The 22889-nt window shown below is 47.9% G+C and overlaps 1 protein-coding gene across 2 annotated transcripts; it reads left to right on the plus strand.

Moving 5' to 3' along the window:
• Positions 1 to 3147: 3147 nt before the first annotated feature.
• Positions 3148 to 21927, plus strand: LOC133070773 (pancreatic lipase-related protein 2). 2 transcript variants are annotated; one of them, XM_061163173.1, is made up of 13 exons: positions 3148 to 3223; positions 3416 to 3518; positions 6277 to 6431; positions 8526 to 8651; positions 11027 to 11161; positions 11804 to 11915; positions 12919 to 13038; positions 14260 to 14379; positions 16669 to 16787; positions 17206 to 17335; positions 18537 to 18648; positions 19983 to 20150; positions 21816 to 21927. In XM_061163173.1, exons 2-13 carry the CDS (start codon positions 3464 to 3466, stop codon positions 21877 to 21879), a joined length of 1416 nt encoding a protein of 471 aa, XP_061019156.1. In that variant the 5' UTR covers positions 3148 to 3223; positions 3416 to 3463; the 3' UTR covers positions 21880 to 21927. The 2 variants fall into 2 exon arrangements, 1 of the variants encoding a protein (XP_061019156.1); XR_009696215.1 differs by lacking the exon at positions 18537 to 18648 and having other exon boundaries at positions 3149 to 3223.
• Positions 21928 to 22889: the final 962 nt, after the last annotated feature.

Consider the following 22889-nt stretch of genomic DNA (forward strand, 5'->3'; position numbering starts at 1 on the left):
GTATCCAAAGGTCCCCCTTTTCATCAGGACACCGGTTATACTGTATTAGGACCCACTCTAATGGCTTCACTTTACATCTATAAAAAGTCTAACTCCAAAAGGTCACATTCTGAAGTCCTAGAATTTAGGACTTCATCATATCTTTCGGGGGAGAATACAGCCCAATTTATAGCAGCATGTCCGACTCAGGAGCTTGAACTCCACCTAGGTTGGATCCCTCTCCACCCAGAATCCCCAACTTTTCTCTTTTGTGAAAGCTCAGATTATGTGGTTCTGGTACAAGCCCTCATCAACGTGCATCTTTTCGTTAGCTCATTTTGTTTGCCATTGTGTGTTTATTTTGGGCAAGCAGCACCTGTGACCCAAGGGACCATCAGTCCCACAAAGTGCAGGGCAGGAGAAGGCTCTGTTTTCTGTTTTACCCTCAAGCTGGATGAGCATCCAGTACACTGTGATCATATAAAAATGAACATGCAGTGAGTGAACAGACACACAAAACAAGCATCTAATACTGTGGTAGCTGCGAGGAAGCGGTGGGGAGGTTGATGCGGCAGCCTGGAGAGAGGTGATGTCAGCCCCTCAGGGGCAAGGGCAGGGGGAGGGGAGGGGAAGACAGACAAAGGAGGCGATGATGAGAAACATGTCTCAAAAGGCCTCAGGGTGCTGGCAAAGGAAGACCCAAGCCACCCCTCCCCAGGGCAGCCGCTGGGCCAGCTGGCAGCACGACTCAGGCCCTGACCCTGCCACCTGTGGCCAGTGAAGGACCTTTCCCACAGGTGCTGGCCTTCACTTCCTTCCCAGGGCAGATAGCTGGCAGGACTTCAGAACCTCAGGCATGCCTGCCAAGGGGAAGGAGGAGCTGAGCTGGCCCTGCCGTGGTGGGAAGCCAAGTGGGAGACAGCCTGGGGCCCTGCCAGCCTGCCTTGGGCCAGCCACCCTGCCATGGAGACCAGGGAGGCTCGGGACTGCTAGGGAGCACCCAGTGGGTCTGGCCCCAGTCACTGGTGACTGCAGCAGGGGTGCCCAGGTCCCCTGGGGAGCAGCGTGGTGTAGGGACAGTGTTCTTCAATCCACCTAGAATCCCCCCATTTACAGGTCAGCAAACCGAGACCTACAGAAGGAGAGATCAACAGCAGCAGCGCTGTAGGAGGTGGTGCCTAAGATCAAGGCCTCCTCAGGCTTCCCTGGTGAGTCAGTGGTAAAGAATCCACCTGCCAATGCAGGAGACACGGATTCGATCCCTGGTCCGGGAAGATCCCACACGCCGTGGAGCAACTAAGCCCAAGCGCCACAACTTTACAGCCTGCGCTCCAGAGCCGGGGAGCCACAACTCCTGAGACTGCACACCCTAGCTAGAGCCTGCGCTCCGCAACAAGAGAAGCCACCGCAATGAGAAGCCTGGGCACCGCACCTAGAGAGTGGACCCCTCCTGCCGCAACGAGAGAGAAGCCTATGCAGTAATGAAAACCCAGCACAGTCAAAATAGATAAATAAAATCACATATGTAATTTATATGAATTATATATATATATATAAAAGATCAAGGCCTCCTCTTCCATTCACCCTTAACTAAGCCCCCTGCTTCCCCAGCCTCTGACACCTGGGCTGTAGAATGGGAATACACAAGGCCCCTAGGAGCTGGAGCTACAATCTGATTGATCACTGCTGTTTCCTCTCAGGACACTTTTTGAACCAACACCACCTGTTTCTCCTCTGATACCCAGCTCTCACGTCCTCAATACCTCCTCTGGACACTCTTCCCAAGATGCGTGTGTTCAGCATATTTCTCTTGACTTAGATATTGTTGCCTCATGTTGGGTGATTCCTCATCCACTTTGAAAGAGGGATGCTGTGCTGCCTCAGGGTGACTCTTGCTTAGATAGAAAGGTGAGTCCTTTCTCTAGGCTGCAGTTTCCCAAATTTCCTGTCGGATCCCAGATTCGAAAACAATCTTAGAAATAGATCACCGGTGTTGCCCCTCACCTGGCGCTTGGCTTGAGACGGCCACTCCAAGGGCTGATCAGAGGGACTGTTTACAGAGTTGTGGACAGGGTCAAGGGAATCCACTAGGGAGGCTAAATCACCCAGGGATTAGCAGCCCCTGGAAGCTTCTACTTTCCTAGAATCTAAAGCTTAGCCAGAGGGAGCTGTCAAGAGAGTCTAGAAAGAGCTGGGCCAGATGACGAGCTGCTTGAGAGGAGCTGAAGCTGGCAGGAGAGAGGGGGCGGCTATCACGGGATCACAGCACAGAAGGGAGTGAGCCTGGGGAAGAAATACCCCAACCTCTCCGTCCTCTCATCTCCTTCCCATTGATGGAGGCCAACCAGAAGGCCAAGGGATGTGCAGAGATGCTGTCCATTGAGATAGCTTCTAGGGCACAGAGCAGGAAGGAGAAGGCAGGAGAGATCTGGAATGTATTCAGCTCACTGCTAGCTTCCACTGTCCTGTTCTTTCACCCAACAAGTGTTTATGGATCACCTCGTACCCACAGTGCATGGTTATGGGAGTGGTGGTAGAGGGATCCCAGGACACTTGTGGCTGTCAGAACTGTTTTTCAGTCTGGTGCATATGCATTTGTTTCCTGGTAGCTCAGATGGGAAAGAATCTGCCTGCAGTGCAGGAGACCCAGGTTCAATCCCTGGGTCAGGAAGATCCCCTGGAGGAGGAAATGGCCACCCACTCTAGTATTCTTGCCTGGAGAATTCCATGGACAAAGGAGCTGGGCAGGATACAGTCCATGGGGCTGCAAAGAGTCGGACACGTCTGAGCGACTACCACTGTGTTTCATCTTCATACATGTGTCAAAGTTCACTAAACTGTACTTGAGTTTTAAACATAGAATTTATGCACTTTGGAGCATCTAAATTATATGTCAATTTTTAAAACAGTGGGACGGCACCTGGCTATTCACCCAGGATCTCCTCTTGGCTCTGAAGGAAAGAAAACACCTCCAACCTTCAATCTCTGGGTCTTAGATGATACTGTTCAAACAAAGCTGTATTTGAACAGTGTTTATTTTACTCTTTTGAGCTCCTCCAACTGAAGGGCTTTTATAACTCTGTCTGGGTTCTCTGGAAGGATGCTCCCTGCCCACCCTACCTCATCCCCGCCCCCGCCCGCCCCCGCCCCCAGTCCTTTCCTGAAAAATCCAAAGGATCAAGCCTGGTTATAAAAAGCCATAACCAACCTGCTGGGCTGTGCATGGAAGCTCTGGGGCCACAAGGTAAATCACTTGCCCTGTGAGGGCAGGGAGTGGGAGGGGCTGGGGCTCCTAGAGGGACCTGGCCCAGAAGAGGGGTGCTGAGGCTGAGTCCAGGATCCGAGAGAGGTGCTACCCACCTCCCTGTGCGGGGAAGCTTCAGGGCTCCTGGGGAGGGCCCCGAGGGTACTGAGGGACACCTACCCTGTTCACCAGCCTCCTGCCTGTGCATCTGGGTGTCCGTGTGCATCTCTGTCTTCATCCATGAAGATGCTGCCCTCCTGGATCATCAGTCTTCTCCTGCTAGTCACAGTCAGAGGTGAGGATGTGGACACCACCCCTTGGTGACCATGCCTGAGCTGACCTTCCTTGGGGTGAGAAAGACAAGAGGCATCATTGTCACCATTATCATCGTGCTAATTAATAATGTTATCCTTATTTCTTGATACAATGATCAGTACCATTCAGGGAATTTGACTCTATGGCAAACACAGGGCAGCCTGTTCAACACAGATGACCCAGCATCGTCCAGCTTGGTCCCATTTCTCCCGTGGCTGAAGCGGGTGGCAGGCAGTGGGGGCAGGTGGAGAGTGTGTTGGGTGGGGGTTCCTGTTAGGCCCCCAGTACCCTCAGTCCCTGGTTGTGGACAAGGGCACTTCTGCAGAATGAAAGGCATGGATGTGTCCCCCTGAGAACTCCTGTCCTGGCCTGCCTCCTGCCTGGGGGAGATGCAGAAACCCAAGTTTTTACTTTCCCTAAAAGGACAAGTTTTACTTGTTTTACTTTACAAGTTTTACTTTACCTCCCAAAGGCCCCTCAAGACCCAACCTGCTTATTCCCATCCCCCACCTCCTTGCAGGGGTGCCTCCCAGGCGCACTCTTTCCCATGCTGTCCCGTCTTCCCACCTCCTGTCCCATCAGTCAGAACCCCCCACTGCCTGGCTCAGGTCCCCAAACCCTCTGGTCCTTTCAAGGGCTTTCTTCTGCAGCCAGACTCTTGCCTCTTGTCTCCTCAGCTCGTCCCCAGCCCCTTCTTACCTTTCTAGAAATCCACCCTGGCCTTGCAGCAATACCCAGCCCCTGACAGCAGAGCCCTAGGTGGGGTCTGGCTGCTCCTCAGGCCTTTTGGACCCCTCGTTGGTCTCCTTCACTGGTCTGCTGCTTCCTCCTACCCTAGGAGTGGGCATTCCCAAAGGTCACTCCCAGACACCCTCCTCATCTTTCTCTTCCTCGGGGTCATCCCCTTGCCTAGTCACTTCCAACACCCCCTTAGCCCTCCCAAGCTCCAGGCAGCTCCACCAGAGTCATGCCCCACTCCTCAAACTCACTTGTGCCAAACCACACTCAGCCATCACCCCCATCTCCAGCTCCCTACTTTTGCCTTAACTCCCATCAGAGGGCAGAACGCCCACACCCTCTCCAGGCCCACAGCCCCCGCACCCCAGGCTCTGCTGTCCCTCAGCCACTTGGCTCCTCAGAACACCATCGGGAGCACAGCCCTGCCCACCCCACTGGCCAGTTCGGCAACCCCAGCACTTCCCCACTATCCACCCAACAGCCCAGGAGTCTTCACCAGGCCTCGAAGCCCCCACATTTATCACCTGAAGCAAAGATGGCTTTAGTCTCCTGTGGCCCTTTAGGCAGGACTGTTCTCTCTTCCCACAGTGTATTCAACACTATCATTATTCCTTCCCAGTTAAATTTCCTGTCTTTCAGGGCAGGGTTTGGATCTGATTTATCTTTGTGTCTCCCCAGTTCCTGGGGCTTCCCTGATGGCTCAGGCAGTAAAGAATTCCCCTGCAATGTAGGAGACTGAGGTTCGATCCCTGGATTGGGAAGATCCCCTGGAGAAGGAAATGGTAACCCATTCCAGTATTCTTGCCTGAAGAATTCCATGGACAGAGGAGTCTGGTGGGCTATAGTCCAGGGGGTCGCAAAGAGTCAGCCACGACTGAGTGACTAACACTCTCACACTTTCACACACACCCCAGCTCCTACCTTTATTCCCAGTTAAGTTTCTGGGGTTCAAATCATGGATCCACCACTGACTGTGACCTTGGGGAACTTTCTTTGTCTCTCTGTGCCCTGGGTTCCTCTTCTTTCAAACAGAGGTAAATTCTTTGATCATAGGGCTGTTTGGAGGCTAAAATGGCTAATACTGATAAAGTGTTGGTGTGGTATCTGGTACATTGTAAACAACAAGTATTAACTATCACCAGTTTTTCAATGAATGACCAACATTTGACATGATCAGTTGAGGAAGCCTAAGAGAAAAAATCCACCGCAATCCTCTAGATTTGAAATTATGTCACCCTTGGTTATACCAGGGGTGACATAACTGTGAAACTATGTCATGGACTGGAGAAGGACCTTCAGATTTAGATGGGGTCGTTTGAGTCATCAATTGAATATACTGAGCCTCTATATACTATATACAGTATGATGTGAAAACAAATTCTCTCTGTTCTTAGGGCATTTACTTTTTCAAAGAACAGCAGGGAAATCTGAAATGGCAGAGAATGATTTGAGGGAAAAAAGGTGCATTGAGGGATGACATGAAGACATGTGGATTGAACATATGCCCGGGAATGCCTACTGTGTGCACAACCTGTGCCGGATATAAGGGAGACCTCAAGACTCATCACGTAGCATCTCTGTGCTATGGGCATTCATAGGCACTTGATAAATACTTGATGAGTGGCTAGAAAGGGCCATCTGGGAGTTTCCTGGAAGAGGTAGTTTTAGGGCCAAAGATTCCCAGATTTCACAGGAATTCTCCAACTTGCCTGATGAACAGGGGAACTTATTAAATACAGTCTCCAGGGCCCCACCCCAGACCCTCCAAATCAGAATCTCTGAGGGAGGGGCCTGGGAGTGTGAATATGCTCATTCCCCCTCAGCATCCAGGTGGTTCTTATTACACAGAAATTTGAGGAACACTGAAAGCAAAGATGAAGATGAGATTGGCCTTGGTCAGCCCTGGGCTGCACCCTGAAGAGTCCTTGCAAGCAGCTGAGATGACATAGCTCCTTCTCAGAACCTCACAAGGGTCCTGTTTGTTCCTCTTCCTGCCCCAGGGAAAGAGATTTGCTATGAACCTTTTGGCTGCTTTTCTGATGAAAAACCATGGACTGGAATCCTTCAGCGGCCTTTAAAGTTACTTCCCTGGTCCCCCGAGGACATCGACGCTCACTTTCTTCTATATACAAATGAGAATCCAAATAACTACCAAGTAAGAAGGGCGTAAAATGACTGTATAGTGGTGGTGGGGTGGGAGAGGATTTGGGCACGCACACTGGAGCCTTCATGTTTCTCTAAGGAATAATTCATGGCCTTGGAACTTTCCAGAAGGTGCTTCCTCACCAGTGATAAAGTTAGAACTATCTGAACTCTAGGGATCTGATGAAATCTATGGACGCCCAACCTGGAAACTGACATATTCACACACTTGTGCACAGAACTTCAAGACTTCCTAGGATTAGAACCTTGTTTGGGGGAGAAAGGGGGTATGAGTAGCTTTTATGGAAAAAGCCAGGCCTTTGTGTCCCTGGGAGGGTCTGGCTTCTTTCTCACCAAGAAGTAGAGGAAGCAAAGCCCCTCAGAGATGGGGGGGAACCAGGACACAAATCCTTCCTTAGGAGCTAGAAGGGAAGCAGGGGACATTTAATGACAAAGGAGAAAAGTTGGGGACCCTCGGAGCAATCTTCAGTTCCCAAGAAGGCTGCCAGGTGAACACCAGCAAGCTTACTCCAGGTGCTCAGAAGTGGACACGAGAAACCTGCTCAGAGATGTAGGGAACAAATGTGTGAATGCCAAGGAGGAAAGTGGGCCAGTGAGATGGACTGGGAGATTAGGGCTGACACATATCACTGCTATGTAGAAAGTAGATACCTAGCAAGAACCTACTGTATGTACAGCACAGGGAACTCAACTCAGTGCTCTGTGGTGAGTAAATGGGAACAAAACCCAAAGAAGAGAGGATATATAACTGATTCACTCCGCCGTACAGTAGAAACTAACACAACATTGTAAAGCAACTAAGCTCCAATAAAAGTTTTATAAAATAGGAATGAGACTGGAGCTCCCGTAGGTGTAAGGTCATGAAAGTCCTTCTAGAACATCAGGATGTATGCACTGGACCCACCAGGGAATGACTTTCCTAAGGCAATATACTTGATTGTGCAATAAGCGCTTGCATGGACAAAAAAAAAATTGTAAAATTAAGATTTTAAAAATTAAGGGAATTTGCTCAGAACTCAAGCAGCTCACAACTCTGGCCCCAAACCAAGTTTGAGATAGCACGGTGTCTGGATATAGGTCCAGACACCCTAGGTGACCTTAGGTGACCCTACTGTGAGATTCTAGGTGACAAACCCCACACTCAGAGTCCCCATTACAAAAAAAAAGTAGATTAAAAAAATGAAATTTATGCCAAAAAAAAAAATTTCCTGAAAGGGAATGGTAGATGTCTGCAGATGGCCAAAGAGGTCCTGGGAGAGAAAAGCTGAGGAACCTCTGGGCCTGAAGCAGCAGGCATAACGGGAGATACAGATTCATGGAGCAGAAAGGGCTTTAAATGCATAAAATAAAAAGCATTGGATACAAAGGAGTCATCTTTCCTAGTGGTTCAGGTGGTAAAGAATCTGCCTGCAATGCAGGAGACCCAGGTTCAATCCCTGGACCAGGAAGATCCTTTGGAGAAGGGCATGGCTACCCACTCTAGTATCTTGCCTGGAGAATTCCATGGACAGAGGAACCTGGCAGGCTACAGTCCATGGGGTCGCAAAGAGTTGGACATGACTGAGCAATTTTCACTTCACAAAGGATACTAACTATATTGGAAAAACAGTTATCAGAACGTTTAAAAAGATTAATGTGGGATATGGTAATATATGGTAAAATAAGTTAGTATATGGTAATAATTAGCTGCTTTATTATCTCGCTAAATAACACAGTCTTGGGGTTGGTCTAATAACTTCTGTCATTTTAAATAGTAATGAGTACAAATGATATTTTTAAACATCTAAAATGACTATAATATTAAATGAAAATACCTGTGACTTCTGTTGATGACAGAGTGTGGCTAAGACTACTGTGGTTTGCTGCTCATCACTTAAAAAAGCACTGTATTCCAGTGTATAAAAATCCATAAACTTGGACATTCTGAATTCTATCCTCAAACCCAAATAGGTCAGGAACTCCTTTTCTAGCCTTACCCAGGTTCATGAGAGTTGAACCTGTGACCTCAGTCTTATGGGAATGGGCTCTAAAGGGTCTGTGGCTTGGAAAGGCCAACATTCAAATTCACCTTTTCTCATTTAACCAGCGGATCAATATCACTGACCTAGCCACTGTCAAGGCTTCAAACTTCCAACTGGACCGCAAGACACGCTTCGTCATCCATGGCTTTCTAGATGATGGGGATTCAGGCTGGCCTACTGACGTGTGCAAGGTAGGAGCCCATCCTCCTCATCTAGTGAGACAAACGCCATCAGCAGACAGAGTCAAATACTGCCGCCCCGAAGGCTGGGAAAGAGTGATCTTCAGGGAAAGACAGGTTCTTCCTAAAACCACCGAGGAAAACTCAGATTCTCAGGGGCACCCACTCTCAAGTTCTCCCAAATCACCAACCTCTAGCCAAACATCTCCTTATAATGCTGAAAAGACCCAGAGTCCAATCAGAAAATCCCAGAGGTGGAGATGACAGCCAATGACCTGGCATTTGTCTCTGATGGTTTCTGTAAAAACCTCTGTGTGGCATAAAAAATGCATCATCCCCTACAGCACTGCTATCCAGTAGAACTTTCTATGATGATGGAAATCTATATCCGTGCTGCTCAAATCAGGAGCCCCTGGCCACCTGAGCTTATCGAGAACCTGACATGTGGCTAATGTGACCAAAGAACTGAATTTTAAATTTTATTTCTTTGTAATCAATTGTGAAGAGCCATGAGTGGCTAGTGGCCATGGTACTGGGCAGTGCAACTTCAAAGTGATCATGAATATCGGTAATGAATTATCATTCATACCATCCACTTCCTGAACAGTTACCGTGACTCTGGCATTGTGCTAGTCATTCCACAGTCAGTCCTTGTCCTGTTTAACCCTCCCAGCCTGGTGGTGAGGTAGGTACAGTTGTGGTTCTCACTCTATAGATGAGGAAATTAAGGCCCCCCCAGAAGTCAGTACTTGCCCAAAGTTGAATCCAAAGGTGGAATGCAAAACCAGGTCTTCCATGGACAAGATACCACAACTCTGTATGTCTACAGATTTAACTTGTAGGAGGTGCCCACGCATGGCTCTTAAAGGCTTAGGCTGTGCTGAGATGGACCTGAGCAGCTCCTTCTCAAGGTTCTCTGTTCCCCTTGGGCAGGATGTTCACAAGGGTCTCCTGAGGCCCAGAGGGAGGCTGTGTAGACCTGGAAATTGGAGAGCCTGGTGCATGCGATCCACCATGTTGTCCTAACGTCCAGCCAACTCTTCCCAACCTCAATGAACAATAATGAAAGAAGGAAATAGTGTTCATTTCCTCTATGAAAACGAGGCCTTCCCGAATGAACAAAGGAAATAATGTTACCCTCTCTGTTATTTGGGCTTCCCTGGTGGCTCAGATGGTAAAGCGTCTGCCTGCAATTAGGGAGACCTGAGATCAATCCCCAGGTCGGGAGGATCCTCTGGAGAAAGAAATGGCAACCCACTCCAGCACTCTTGCCTGGAAAATTCCATGGACGGAGGAGCCTGGTAGGCTACAGTCCATGGGGTCGCAAAGAGTTGGACACGACTGAGCGACTTCACTTTCTGTTATTTATTTATTTGGCTGTGCTGGGTCTTCATTGCTGTGTGGGGGCTTCTCATTGTGGTGGTTCCTCTTGTTGTAGAGCATGAGCTCAGAAGTGCGGCCCACCGGCTTAATGGTCCCACAGCATGTGGGATCTTCCCTGAGCGGGATTGAACCCCTGCCCCTTGCATTGTCAGGCGGGTTCTTAGCCACTGCACCACCAGGGAAGTTGTTTCTTTTTCCTCCGAAGGGACCAGTATCTGTGCTTGGATAATATCACATGACACAGAAGATGCATATATCTGGTAGAGTGATATCTTACCTCTGTCTAAATTTTATCTCATCAGACTTGTCCCTCAATACAAAGCATTGTTGGGAATATAAAAGCAGCCCCTCTGTGGCTTCAACTACCTAGTATAAGAGTCTGCAAACTTTCTCATAGAAGAGCAGGTAATAAATACTGTAGCATTTGTGGGTCATGTGATTGTCATTCATATGGTTTCTGTTGTGGCTATGAAGCAGGCGTGGGCAGTAGGTAAACAAATGGATGTGACTGTTTGCAATAAAACTTTTGAGCTTCCCAGGTGGCGTGGTGGTAAAGAATCCACCTGACAAGGCCGGAGACACAAGAGACATGGGTTCAATCCCTGGGTCAGGAGGATCCCCCAGAGAAGGAAATAACAAGCCACTGCAATATTCTTGCATGGAAAATCCCATGGACAGAGCACACACAGTCATGAAAGCAGGTGGATTTCTCACTCAGGTAGCAGTTTGCTAATCCCTGACGTAGTAAGTCATCTTTCTGACCTGGTTGTGGCAATGACCTTCTGTAAGACCTTAGACAAGTCACTTTGTTCCAGGCCTCAGTTTCCACGTATACTAAGTGGGAATAAGTATATTCCCAGTTCATAGGGCTGTGGTGTGGACCAGGACAAATGTGAGGAATATTAAAGTCTTGACACAAACAAGCTAGGTGCTTGATAGATGTGAATTCCTATCATTGGAGTGTGCAACCGGTGGCTATTAATAAACTGGTTTGTCTTCCCCAGAAAATGTTTAAAGTGGAGAAGGTGAACTGCATCTGTGTGGACTGGGAACACGGAGCATGGACAAGATATACCCAAGCCGTCCAAAACACTCGGGTCGTGGGAGCAGAGATAGCATTCTTCATACAAGGGCTGTCGGTAAACCCCTGCCTGGGCCACATGCTGTGGGGAGGGGGGTAGGGAGAGGCGCAGGTCAGCACCCCAGAGCACCCAGAGGCAGCCTGGGGACCCATGGGGTGAGGCAGAGCCTGGAAGCCAGGAGCCTTTGCCTCAGTTTCCCCTTTTGAGATAGGCCTTCCCTGAAGATTGGTCTGGGAATTGGAGAGCAAGCTGAGCTGTCCGGCATCTCTCAGCCCAGCGGAGTCTTCATCCTTAGGGAAGGTCCCTTACAGCCTTCGGGAAGGTTGATTCTGGAGAACCCCAGAGCCAGGCCCATGAACCACGCTCTGAACTGGCCCCTAAGGGCGACTCCGGGAGGGAGGCCCATGGTGGGGTATGGATGGGAGTTCGCAGCGCGCACAGTCAGTCCTGGCCAAGGCGGCCTGCAGATGACACAGTGGCCGCTGGTCAGCACCGGTGCCCCCACAAGCCAGCCGGACCCCGGGACCTGCAGACTGCGGCCAGCAGGAGGCCGAGTCACGCTGTCCTAGGTGGCGGCCTGGAGCCAGAGGTCATTCCTCCCAAGCTTCCAGGCTGGGTCCTGTCCCCATCCCCGCTCCCCCAGAGCCAGTGCATCTCTCTACTTGTTCCTCTGGTAACTGACGCTCCACCCCTCCGCAGACTGAGCTGGGCTATGGCCCGGAGAACGTGCATCTCATTGGCCACAGCCTGGGTGCGCAACTGGCAGCGGAGGCCGGCAGGAGGCTGGCGGGCCGAGTGGGCAGGATCACAGGTAGGGACGCAAGGTGATGTAGGATGGGGTCGGAGGGGGAGGGGGGAGGGGGAGGGAGGGTAACCCGGCCAGGGGGGTGATTGTTATTATTCCCACTTTCCAAGTTCAGGGAGAACAGGCACTTTGAGCAGCACCAGCACTAGATGTAGGTCATCGAGTCCTGGATGCCCTGCTTCTCCCACCCTCGGCTTCTATTTGAAGGTGAAATTGTCACGGCCCCTGCCTCAGGAAGGGCTTCCCTGCTGGCTCAGCTAGTAAAGAATCCACCTGCAATGCAGGAGAGCTGGGTTTGGAAAATCCCCTGGAGAAGGGAATGGCTACCTGCTCCAGTATTCTGGCCTGGAGAATTCCGTGGACTGGATAGTCCATGGGGGTCACAAAGAGTCGGAAAAGACTGAGCGACTTTTCACTCAATGCCTCAGGAAATCCATAGTCTAGTGCAGGAGACAGACAACTAAGTAGGTAAATAAAATCCAAAGTAGAATTAACACATCAGAAGAAATCTATACAACAAGGAGGGGGGATGGGCCAAGAAAGGAGAAGCCACTTGTTCCATGAGGAGCTGGGGTTTGAGGGGGTCTTGGACGGGCGAGGTTCAGATTAGGGGAGAATGTGGGGAGGTGAGTTGCAGGCTGGGGGCTGCCTGAGCAGACACAAGGGAGCAGACTGTGTGGGACTCAGAGGCTGGGCAAGGACCGGGTCAGGACCAGGAGATCAGGCTTGGGGAGTAGCAGCCCCACAGGAAGGAGTGAGGGGAAAAGGAAAAAGGGAGATGAGGGGAGCAAGGGCGCCACCCCGATCCTCCATGGAGCCAAACGTGGGGACTTTTGGATGTTCTCTGATAGGCAACGACCCCACTGGCAGCCTTCTGAATCCTTCCAAATGTGACTGCTGGGGTGTGGCGCCCTTTGTCCAGGGATCTTCGTGGATTTCGTGGGTACAGGGTTTAGATCCTGGTTGGTCTTAGAGTGTGGCCTCCTGTCCACCTCTCCCCCATTCTCAGGGCTGGACCCGGCACAGCCATGCTTCGAGGGCACGCCCGAGGAGGTTCGACTGGACCCGTCTGACGCCATCTTTGTGGATGTGATTCACACGGATTCTGCTCCCATAATCCCTTTCCTGGGTGAGTCGCCTCCCCTCACCTATCTGGGACCAAGGATGTAACTGACGGGAGCAGTTCCAGGCCCAGGCGTGCAACCCCTGCCACCCTCCCCCAACCTCCCCCACACACCACAGGGTGGTATACAAAACAGGTAACCACAGGAAACAGTTTGGGCACCAACCAGCCAAAATAGGTGTTAGTCACAAACCAACAGCTCAGTGCCGGTGATAACAACCCAAGGCCCCTGGCTGGACAGCAGACTTCTATAGGCCATGGGAGGCTCACTCAGTCTACAAACTCTACATTCTTCCCTGGTCTGCCCATATGGAGAGTGGCAGATGTATTTATTATCGATGTTTGACCTGTACTTGCAAAATGCAAAGTGAATTTTTGAATTTTTTTCTTCTTATGGCAAAGCTTTGGTTAAAGTTTGTTTTGTGGGAGATTAAATATCATCTTTAATTCTTCTGAAATCAACATTCTTTTTGCAATATTTTCTTGCAAAACCACTCATGAAATGTGCCAATGAAGAATATGTTTTCATGATGCTATCACTTATGGAGGGTTTACCATGTGCTGCATTGAACATTTTGTACACCTTCACTCACTAATCACTGTGACAGCCCTGGAAAGAGGGTATCATTATTACCATTTCATAGCTGAGGAAACTGAGGCTCAACAAGGTCAAGTGCTTGCCCAGGATCACAGATCTGTAAGTAGAACCAGAATGTGATCATGGGCCTGTGGGCTTCAAAATCCAAACCACCTACCACTATGCTCTGGTTCTCAATACAGCAATATAATTTATGTGGTCTCAGCATAACACTATAATGTAGAAACCAAAATATTTAAATAAATAAAGTCATAAAAATTGCACCAGCCCTGACATGTGTCCTCTGGTGCATAATGGTATCAGGACACTGATAATAGTATCCATGTTGTTCAGAGTCTCTCCAAGACAGACAGACAGACAGACACAAAGACACATGTGCCCACTCACCCAGAGCCTACCTTCCCCCTTATCTTATGTGCTCTATTCTCTCCTCCCTTCTTGTCTTGCCAAGTGCTCATCTCTGAGAACTTTCTGCAGAGCCAGAGATAGGGAGGCTGTGCCGAGGACAAAATTTGCCAAGAAGTTTCTTGCTCCTGCTGGAAGGAGTTGAATGCTTTCTGTAGCCACCACCTGACTCTGGGACCACTTTCCTCCCCACTCCCTGTTCACGTCTGCTGCCAATGTTTCAGGTTTTGGAACAATACAAAAGGTGGGCCACCTGGACTTCTACCCAAATGGAGGAAAGGAAATGCCTGGGTGTCAGAAAAATATCCTGTCAACCATCATAGATATAAATGGAATATGGCAAGGTACGTGAATGAGAGCAGCAAGCCCAGCTGTCCACTTGGAGGGAAAGCAGGATGTGTGGTGTTGACAGACATTTTCATCACAGTGGCCTGAGACAGTTATTCTGGTTAGCCCCATTTTACAGACGAGGAAACTGGCTCAGAAAAGTGATAAAACGCCCAAGGCTGCCCAGTTTCCGGCTGCAAAGCCCAACCACATGCCCAGCCTGAGCCAAACCCCCTCCCTGCACCAGGATGCTGAGACATGGGCTGCCCTCGCCCATCGGCTAGGATCCAGTTCTGGCTTTGGTTCCCATGCTCTCTCCAGGGTCGGCCCCTTGAAGAACTGCAGGGTGGAAGCAAAGATGTGAACGGGTTTTGACTTTCTTGCCATTTGCTGTTGTCAGATGCTAGGAACTGAAAGGAAGTGAGTTGGTAAGAAGACAGTGGGGAGGAGGAGGAGGAGGAGGACGTGCCCTGGGGGTTTGGAGGCACGTGTGAGGAGGCAGGGGCTGGGGTCTGGGAGAGGGGGGCTAAACTTGTGTGTGTCTCTGCTTATCTGAGAAATCAGGCTCAGAGCCCCTAATGTTACGTGACCTGAAGCACCATCGCCATCAGCCAGCCATCCCTTTTTCTGGCTTTGGGCTATTCCTGTCTCTGTTCAGTGAGAACAGGCTTCCCTCTCCTCCCTGAAAGTGGAGACTTTGAGTCTGCGATCATCTCATTTCAGTCTTTATTTTTCTGAGCTGGGAGTTCCCCAAGGCCAGGGGAACTGGGCCATCGGGCCTCTCCTTGGTACCCTGAGCTGGCCCAGAGCAAGCTCTAGTCCACTCATTACCTTGAGTGGAGGGGCCTCCTGTAGCATCTTAATATTGCTTCTTGTGAAAGAGCAGAGTCGATAAGACAACAGCCAGCATCCGTCACCAGTTGGTAGAGCCTTTGATCTCCTCTGTACTCAGCACCAGACACCTCCTGGGGTGGGGGGCCTCTTCTGCTGATCTGCTCCCAGAATGAATGCCAGAGTCACAATGAGGGCTGCCCTCTCCCAGAAGTGACAGGCTGGGCACACATAATAGGAAGGAGCCCAGGTTTAATTAGAGAGACGACAGGGAGACAGAGAACAGCCTAGATGCTGGAGCGGGTTTCTATTGTGTGCGCGCCGGTCACCCTGGCGCAGGCACTGAGGAACAATTACATCCACTTGCTCCTCTATTATGTAATCCCTGGGTAGCAATTGTGGATGAAAGAAACAATTAAGTTCGAAACAGGTTCTGTTGTCTGGTAATGAGTGCTGGTGTGGGACACGCAGGACCGGGGGCACTGTGGGGTGATAATTCTCCCCCAGCACAAATGGCAACCTTCTTTTCCCCCCGCGTTGAGGGATAAAGCCCAGCAGACCTCCCAGAAGTGGCCACCAGGTCGGCCAGGGTCACTGTGGATCGCTCCATGGGAAGTTTGGTACCAAGTATTAATAGCTGGAGAGATTAAAAAAAGCAATTTCCCCCAACAAGAGGACTTCGGTTTAAAGAGAAAGATGGTCAATAAAATGCAGTGAGAGTGGTCAAAGGTCACGGGGACCTTGCCCTCTATTGCTTTTACCTTGTGCCTGGAGGAGTAAGAAGGAGGAATTTCTCAGCCTAAGGTGGTAGACAGAAAAGCTGGCTTCATGTGAAAGGTGAAATATATATGTGTATATACACTCAGTCACATCTGACTCTCTCTCTGACTCTCTGTGACTCCATGGACTGTAACCCACCAGGCTTCTCTGTTCATGAAGTTTTCCAAGCAAGAATACTGGAGTGGATTGCCATTTCCTCCTCCAGGGGATCTTTCTGATCCAGGGATCAAAACTGTTTCTTGGGCCTCCTCCTTGGCAGGTGAATTCTTTACCAGTGAGCTACCTGGGAAGCCGAGAGAGAGAGAGAGAGAGAGCTAGCCACACCCCTAAAGCCCCCAAGCTTTTGTCAATCATTTACAATACATGCCTGGCCCTGGAGGATTAGATAAGGGTGCTTGTTAGATCTTCTCACTCCCCAACACTTGCCTAGCCCTGAGGAGGACCTCCCCAGAAAATGGACAGTACCAGGGAGAAGAAAGCAACTCCAGCCAACCACCACTACAAACAAGCCTCCAAATTTTCTACTTGCCAAGTATGTCAAGATCAATGATAGAAGTTTTGAACTGTGGCCAAGGTGTTCAGGAGCAGTGATACCCACCTGTGAAATGCAGGGGTGATTCCTCTCTCAGTCAGAATGGTTCAGGCTTCAAAAGTTGAATGCCTCTTGTGAGCCTCTGTGGCCTTTGTCTTCCCAGGAATCCAAGACTTCATGGCCTGCAGTCACTTAAGAAGCTACAAGTACTACTCAAGCAGTATTCTCAACCCTGATGGCTTCCTAGGCTACCCATGTGCCTCCTACAAAGAGTTTCAGGAGGTAGGGCACACCAGGGGCCCCGGGAAGATGGTGGTGGTGGTGGTTTCGTCTCTGTGACTTGGAACAGAGCAGAGATGTAACTCCATGGCTGAAGAGAGCCTTCCTCCCAGGAGTAGGATGGGCAAGAGAGGAACAGCACAGATCCGAACTGTACTGGGCTTTCCCTAGATCCCCAATTTTTCATTCTGGAAAATTCCCAGTGGATGCATGGATGGGTAGATGGATGCAAGCATGCATGGATCAGTGTGGGGTTCTGGGGAGCAGGCACAGAATGGATACCTGAACGGAAGGATGGATAGGTAGGTAAGAAGATGGATGAAGGATGGATGGATGGATGGAGTAGAAGATGAATTGATTGATAGAGTGAGTGATGAGTCCAAGGCCTACGACCCACAGACACACTGTTTTCTTTCACTAGGGTGGCTGTTTTCCTTGTCCAGAGGGAGGATGTCCCAAAATGGGGCACTATGCTGACCAGTTCCAGGGGAAAAGCAGTGCGGTGGGACAAAGCTTTTTCCTGAACACTGGGAGCAGTGGTAACTTTACAAGTAAGTTTTCATTTTACAAATTTAAAAATTCTTGCAAATAATTTTAAAGGTGTTTCAGCTTTCACAGGACCCTCAGTAGCAATTTAATGGAAACTCAACTCCAACCATTTTAAGCTATAATGGAAGGACAGTAGAATGGCATTTGTCTTAGGTCTCAAGTTCACCCTTTAACCAAAAATCCCGATCAATGGAATAAAGTACAGTGATTGGCCCAAGCTGGGTTACAAGTCCACTCACCCCTGTGGCCAGAAGGATGGATCCATTAACAGAAGTAGAGCATTCAGTTCAATTCAGTTGCTCAGTCATGTCCGATTCTGTGCGATCCCATGGACTGCAGCATGCTAGGCTTCCCTGTCCTTCTCTATCTCCTGGAGTTTGCTCCAACCCATGTCCATTGAGTTAGTGATGCCATCCAACCATCTCATCCTCTGTTGTCCCCTTCTCCTCCTGCCCTCAATCTTTCCCAGCATCAGGGTCTTTTCCAATGAGTCAGATGTTTGCATCAAGGGGCCAAAGTATTGGAGCTTCAGCTTCAGCATCAGTGCTTCCAATGAATATGCAGGACTGATTTCCTTTAGGTGAGGTGGGGCAAAGTCGCTGTAAGTCAAGAAGTCTCCCCACTAATTATATGTCACATCAGTCACCCTACATACACACAATCATGTTGTGTTTTTGTTGTTTTGCCCAGTTTCTCATTTAAAAAATACCAGATAGTGAAATGATCAAGATTCATGTGTTATAACTAATGGTAACCGAATGAAGAATAATTGTTGTTCAAAGGAGTTTCAAATTTTAAAACGTTATGTAGCACTTTATAAAACACTTCATGTGATCTTCACAATATTTGTCATGAAAGATCACAGTTCAGCAGTTTCTATAAAGTCTTACATGCATAAGACTTTAACCCAGTCATTCTTCTTCTCAGAATTTACTTAGGAAAAATACTTGCATGTGTGAATGAGAATATGTGCTCAAGAATGGACCCTGCAATGCTGTTTTTAATACCAGAAGATTGGCAATTGGGGGAGGCCAGGGAGAGCAACCCGAATCTTAGGACACCAAACCTCACTGAAGAAAATCATCATAGATATTCACTCCTACCCCTCACCCACAGAGGACTCAGCTTGGAACAAGACTGCCTCCGTAGGGTCATTTTTTTCAACAAGATGAGTTAATTTAATGATTGCATTTCTTTGGACAGGATGGAGATATAGAGTATCCGTCACACTGGCTGGAACAAAAAAAGTGAGGGGGTACATCAGAATTTCTTTGTATGGAAGTAATGGAAACTCAAAACAATATCAAATTTTCAAGTAAGTTTGATAGTAAAGTGAAATGACCAGACTTTCCATGGTAGATTATTCATATGAGATTAGGTATAAACTGCTTTATAAACCTAGCCATCTATGATACAGAACCATTGAATCCTGAAATGTCAAAGCTGGATGGAAGTCTTAGATCTGCTTCAATCACCCCATTTACACACGAGAGGAAAGAGGGAGAACTCACTATTTAACATGAGACAAGTGCGGACTTCTTTTGAATTGTCAGTTGTTTCCTGACTTAGGTTTTAAGAATATCAAATTCTTAAATGAGCCAGGCACATTTGTGTGGCAACTCCCTCCTCACCAACACACACACTTCATCCCCTACACATCCACACAAAGGAAGCCTGAGGCCACCTTCTCATTGCTGTAGCAGCCTCAGGGCCTACTTCTGCTGGGTATATGAGGTGCTTGGTAAATGAATGTTGGACAAATGCATAACAATTCTGTAAAAGGGCTTCCCTGGTGGTTCATATAAAGAATATGCCTGTGATGCAGGAGACCTGGGTCAGGAAGATTCCCCCGGAGAAGGGAAAGGCAACTCACTCCAGTATTCTTGCCTGGAGAATTCCATGGACAGAGGAACCTGGTGGACTATAATCCACGGGGTCACAGAGTCAGACACGACTGAGCAACTAATGATTTCACACTTTCAATGCTGTAAAAATAGATTGCTTTTTGCACAAAGTTCTACATGATAATTTTCATGCTAAAGTTCTTTGACCACTTCCTGTGCTACATATGAGGTGATAACAAATGACCTCAGCTGACCCACAGGCATCTTTGAACATAAGATATTGCATTAATTAGCCCCGTAGTAAACCAACAGGGTTAATATGCAACCCCAAATATTTAACTACCCTATAGGGACAAACTGTGTGTGTGTGCTTAGTCGTTCAGTTATGTCCGACTCTTTGCGACTTCATGGACTGTAGCCTGCCAGGCTCCTCTACCCATGGCATTTTCCAGGCAAGAATAGTGGAGTGGGTTGCCATTTCCTACTCCAGGAAATCTTCCTGACCCAGGGATTAAACCCGCATCTCTTGAGTCTCCTGCATTGGCAGACAGATTTTTTACCACTGTGTCACCTGGGAATCCCAGGGAAAAACAAAAACAGTGGAAATCTAGAGTCTAATATTTTTACAAGTTGTATTGTTTACAAACACCTTTGTGATTTACCATTCCCTGGATATGTACAAAGTTATACAATTTATTTGCAGAAAACCAGCAACAGTGGCTGTTGTTTGGAGAAACAATAGATTGCTATCAACCTATGTATTTATATATACACCTGATAAAATATTTTATGTCTATGTTTTCAGAGGATCCCTCCAACCAGATGCAAGTCATACGCATGACATTGATGTGGACCTCAATATTGGAAAAGTCCAGAAGGTCAAGTTCCTTTGGAACAACAATGTGATAAATCTCTTCCGGCCCAAATTAGGGGCTTCCAGAATCACAGTGCAAGGTGGTGAAGATAGGACTGAGTGCGTATCTTTTATTCCATCTAAGTTTTATTTTCTATATTTAGTGGTCAATCTGTTCACCAGTCCATCCATTCATCCATCCAATCACCAACATACCCATCTATGCATTTATCCACTGATACATTCACCCAGCCCTTTCTGTTCATCCACTTATCTGTCCACTTATCTATCCAGCCATCTATCCAGACACCTGTCGTCTCATGCTTCTGGCCATCCAGCCAACTATCCATTCATCTACCCAACAATTCACCTCAAGTCTCCACCTATCCATCAATTTCCTTTTGAAAAATAAATAATTTCCTTAAGCCAAGCTCACGTTGGCAGGAGCAAGGCATCAGTATTGAGGCATATGTTCAAGAAGGGATGATTCACGTTGGTGTTTGGTAGAAACCAACACAATACTATAAAGCAATTATCTTCCAATTAAGAATAAATAAATTTTTTAAAAAAGAGAAAAATAAAATCATGTAGACCCATTAAAAAAAGAAACAGGCATATATGAAACTCTTTTATCTTAAACAATAAGGAAGACACCTGAGCAGCACTTAACGGAAACCTCTGAGTTAATTCCAGCTGGGGAGCAGTTAGGAATGTAAATTGCTTTGTTTGGAGACTATGGCATGTATTGGATCTATCTCATAGTGGCAAACTCTTCTCATTCAGAGGGAACAGAACCTTACCTGGTAGGAGCTGGGAGAGTACCTAACTGTATCTAAAAATATGAAAAGAAAGAAGTCCACCTTAAAAGAGGATCAGCATTGCCAGGCTCAAAACCCTCTGGGTTTTTTGTTTGTTTGCTTTGCTTTTGCTATTTTATTTTATTTTTTTAGAGTATAATTCCTTTACAATGTTGTGTTAGTTTCTGCTATACAACAAAGTGAATCTGTTAGATGCATACATATACTCCTCTCCCTCCTGAGTCTCCACCCCACACTCCCACCCCACCTCTGTGTGTGTGTGCTAAGTCACTTCACTGACTCTGTGCAACCCTAGGGACTGTAGCCCACCAGGCTACTCTGTCCATGGGATTCTCCAGGCAAGAATTATTGGAGTGGGTTGCCATACCCTCCTCCAGAGGGGGTTCCCAACTTAGGGATCAAACTATGAGAAGTTTCCTAGGTGTGGCAGGCAAGTTCTTTACCACTAGTGTTACCTGGGAAGCCCCATCTCATCCTTCTAGGTCATCACAAATATCATACATTAACGCACATATGTGGAATCTAGAAAAATGGTACTGATGAACCTATTTGCGGGTTAGGAATACAGACACAGATGTAGAGAACAGACATGTGGGCACAGTGAGGAGAAAGGGAGGATGGGATGAATTGGGAGGGTAGCACTGACACACATACACTACCACGTGTAAAATAGATAATTAGTGGGAAGATGATGTATAGCACAGAGACCTTGGTGATAACCCCTTGGGTTTTGAAAATCCTTGGTCTGACCACTGATTCCCTCTCAGCTCATTAAAAGTCCAAGGAGGGGAGGAGATTCTTTGAGGGGGTTTGCTTTCTGAGCATCACTTGGACTCTGCCTCATGTAGCAGAGCTTTTCAGTCAAAGGGGTCTGAATTCCAGTGGGTTAGCCAAGAACTGTTTACTCACCTGAAGTCACTTTTCAACAAGCAAAAGAGCCTCATGCCAGAAATGTTTTCCTTCACAGGTATAATTTTTGCAGCAACGACACGGTGCAAGAAGATGCGTTACAAATCCTCTACCCTTGTTAAAAATGTGGTGCCTCCTATATCTTTGTGATAATAAAATTTCAATGGCCTAGTTCTGATGTTGTTAATTTGACATTCTGCATGTTCTGGGTCACATTTTAGAAAAGATTTGGGGGACTGGAGCCAACTTGGCCACAGATAATGTCTAAAACATCCTACTGGTCCACCTCCTCCACCATCTCTCTCTTCCAGGATACTTTGTGTGGTCTGTCCTAATGGATTTTATATCCTTAGACAGTGGAATTCTCTCCTGTTTGAAAAGGTTGCTTCCACATGTTGTCCACTCAGCTTGCAGTATCCTGGGGTAGAGAGCAGACCCCATGTAAGAGCAGCCTGTGGTGTGACTCTGGGGGTAATCTAGGTGGAATCTGCCTCCACCATGGAGGGAGAGGAGCTTTAAAAGAGTTTACTACATGAACACAGCACAAAATGCAAATGATGCAGAAGTGAGGTTTTACCCAAGGTTCCTGTCCTTCCAGCTTTGCCCTAGGGCCTCTCACTTCCTCTTCCCAGAGACAACTCGAGTTCTCCCTGAAATATTCTCTGTATAGAATATTTGCACACCTATCTCACATATCCCAGCCCTACATCTCCCTTTTTTTAAAAAGGATTTATAAGCTATGACAAACGTAGACAGCAACGAAGATTCCCCTAGTCAAAGCTATGGTATTTCCAGGAGGCATGTATGGATGTGAGAGTTGGACCATAAAGAAGGCTGAGCACTGAAGAATTGATGCTTTCAAATTGTGGTGCTGGAGAGGATTCTTGAGAGTCTCTTGGGCAGCACAGAGATCAAACCAGTCAATCCTAAAGGAAATCAGTCCTGAATATTCATTAGAAGGACTGATACTGAAGCTGAATCTCCAATACTTTAGCCACCTGATGTGAAAAGTCAACTCATTGGAAAAGACCCTGATGCTGGGAAAGATTGAGGGCAGGAGAAAAAGGGGGTATCAGAGGATGAGATGGTTGGATGGCATCATCAATTCAATGGACAGGAGTTTGAATAAACT

The sequence above is a fragment of the Dama dama genome, chromosome 15 (assembly GCF_033118175.1).
Source record: "Dama dama isolate Ldn47 chromosome 15, ASM3311817v1, whole genome shotgun sequence".
NCBI classification, from domain to species: domain Eukaryota; kingdom Metazoa; phylum Chordata; class Mammalia; order Artiodactyla; family Cervidae; genus Dama; species Dama dama.

Excerpts from the sequence above, each read along its gene's own strand:
- LOC133070773 (XM_061163173.1), top strand. The coding sequence starts at position 3,464 with ATGAAGATGCTGCCCTCCTGGATCATCAGTCTTCTCCTGCTAGTCACA. Across the intron at positions 3,519-6,276 it reads CCTGCTAGTCACAGTCAGAG|GGAAAGAGATTTGCTATGAA; the intron begins GTGAGGATGTGG and ends TTCCTGCCCCAG. Across the intron at positions 8,652-11,026 it reads GGCCTACTGACGTGTGCAAG|AAAATGTTTAAAGTGGAGAA; the intron begins GTAGGAGCCCAT and ends TGTCTTCCCCAG.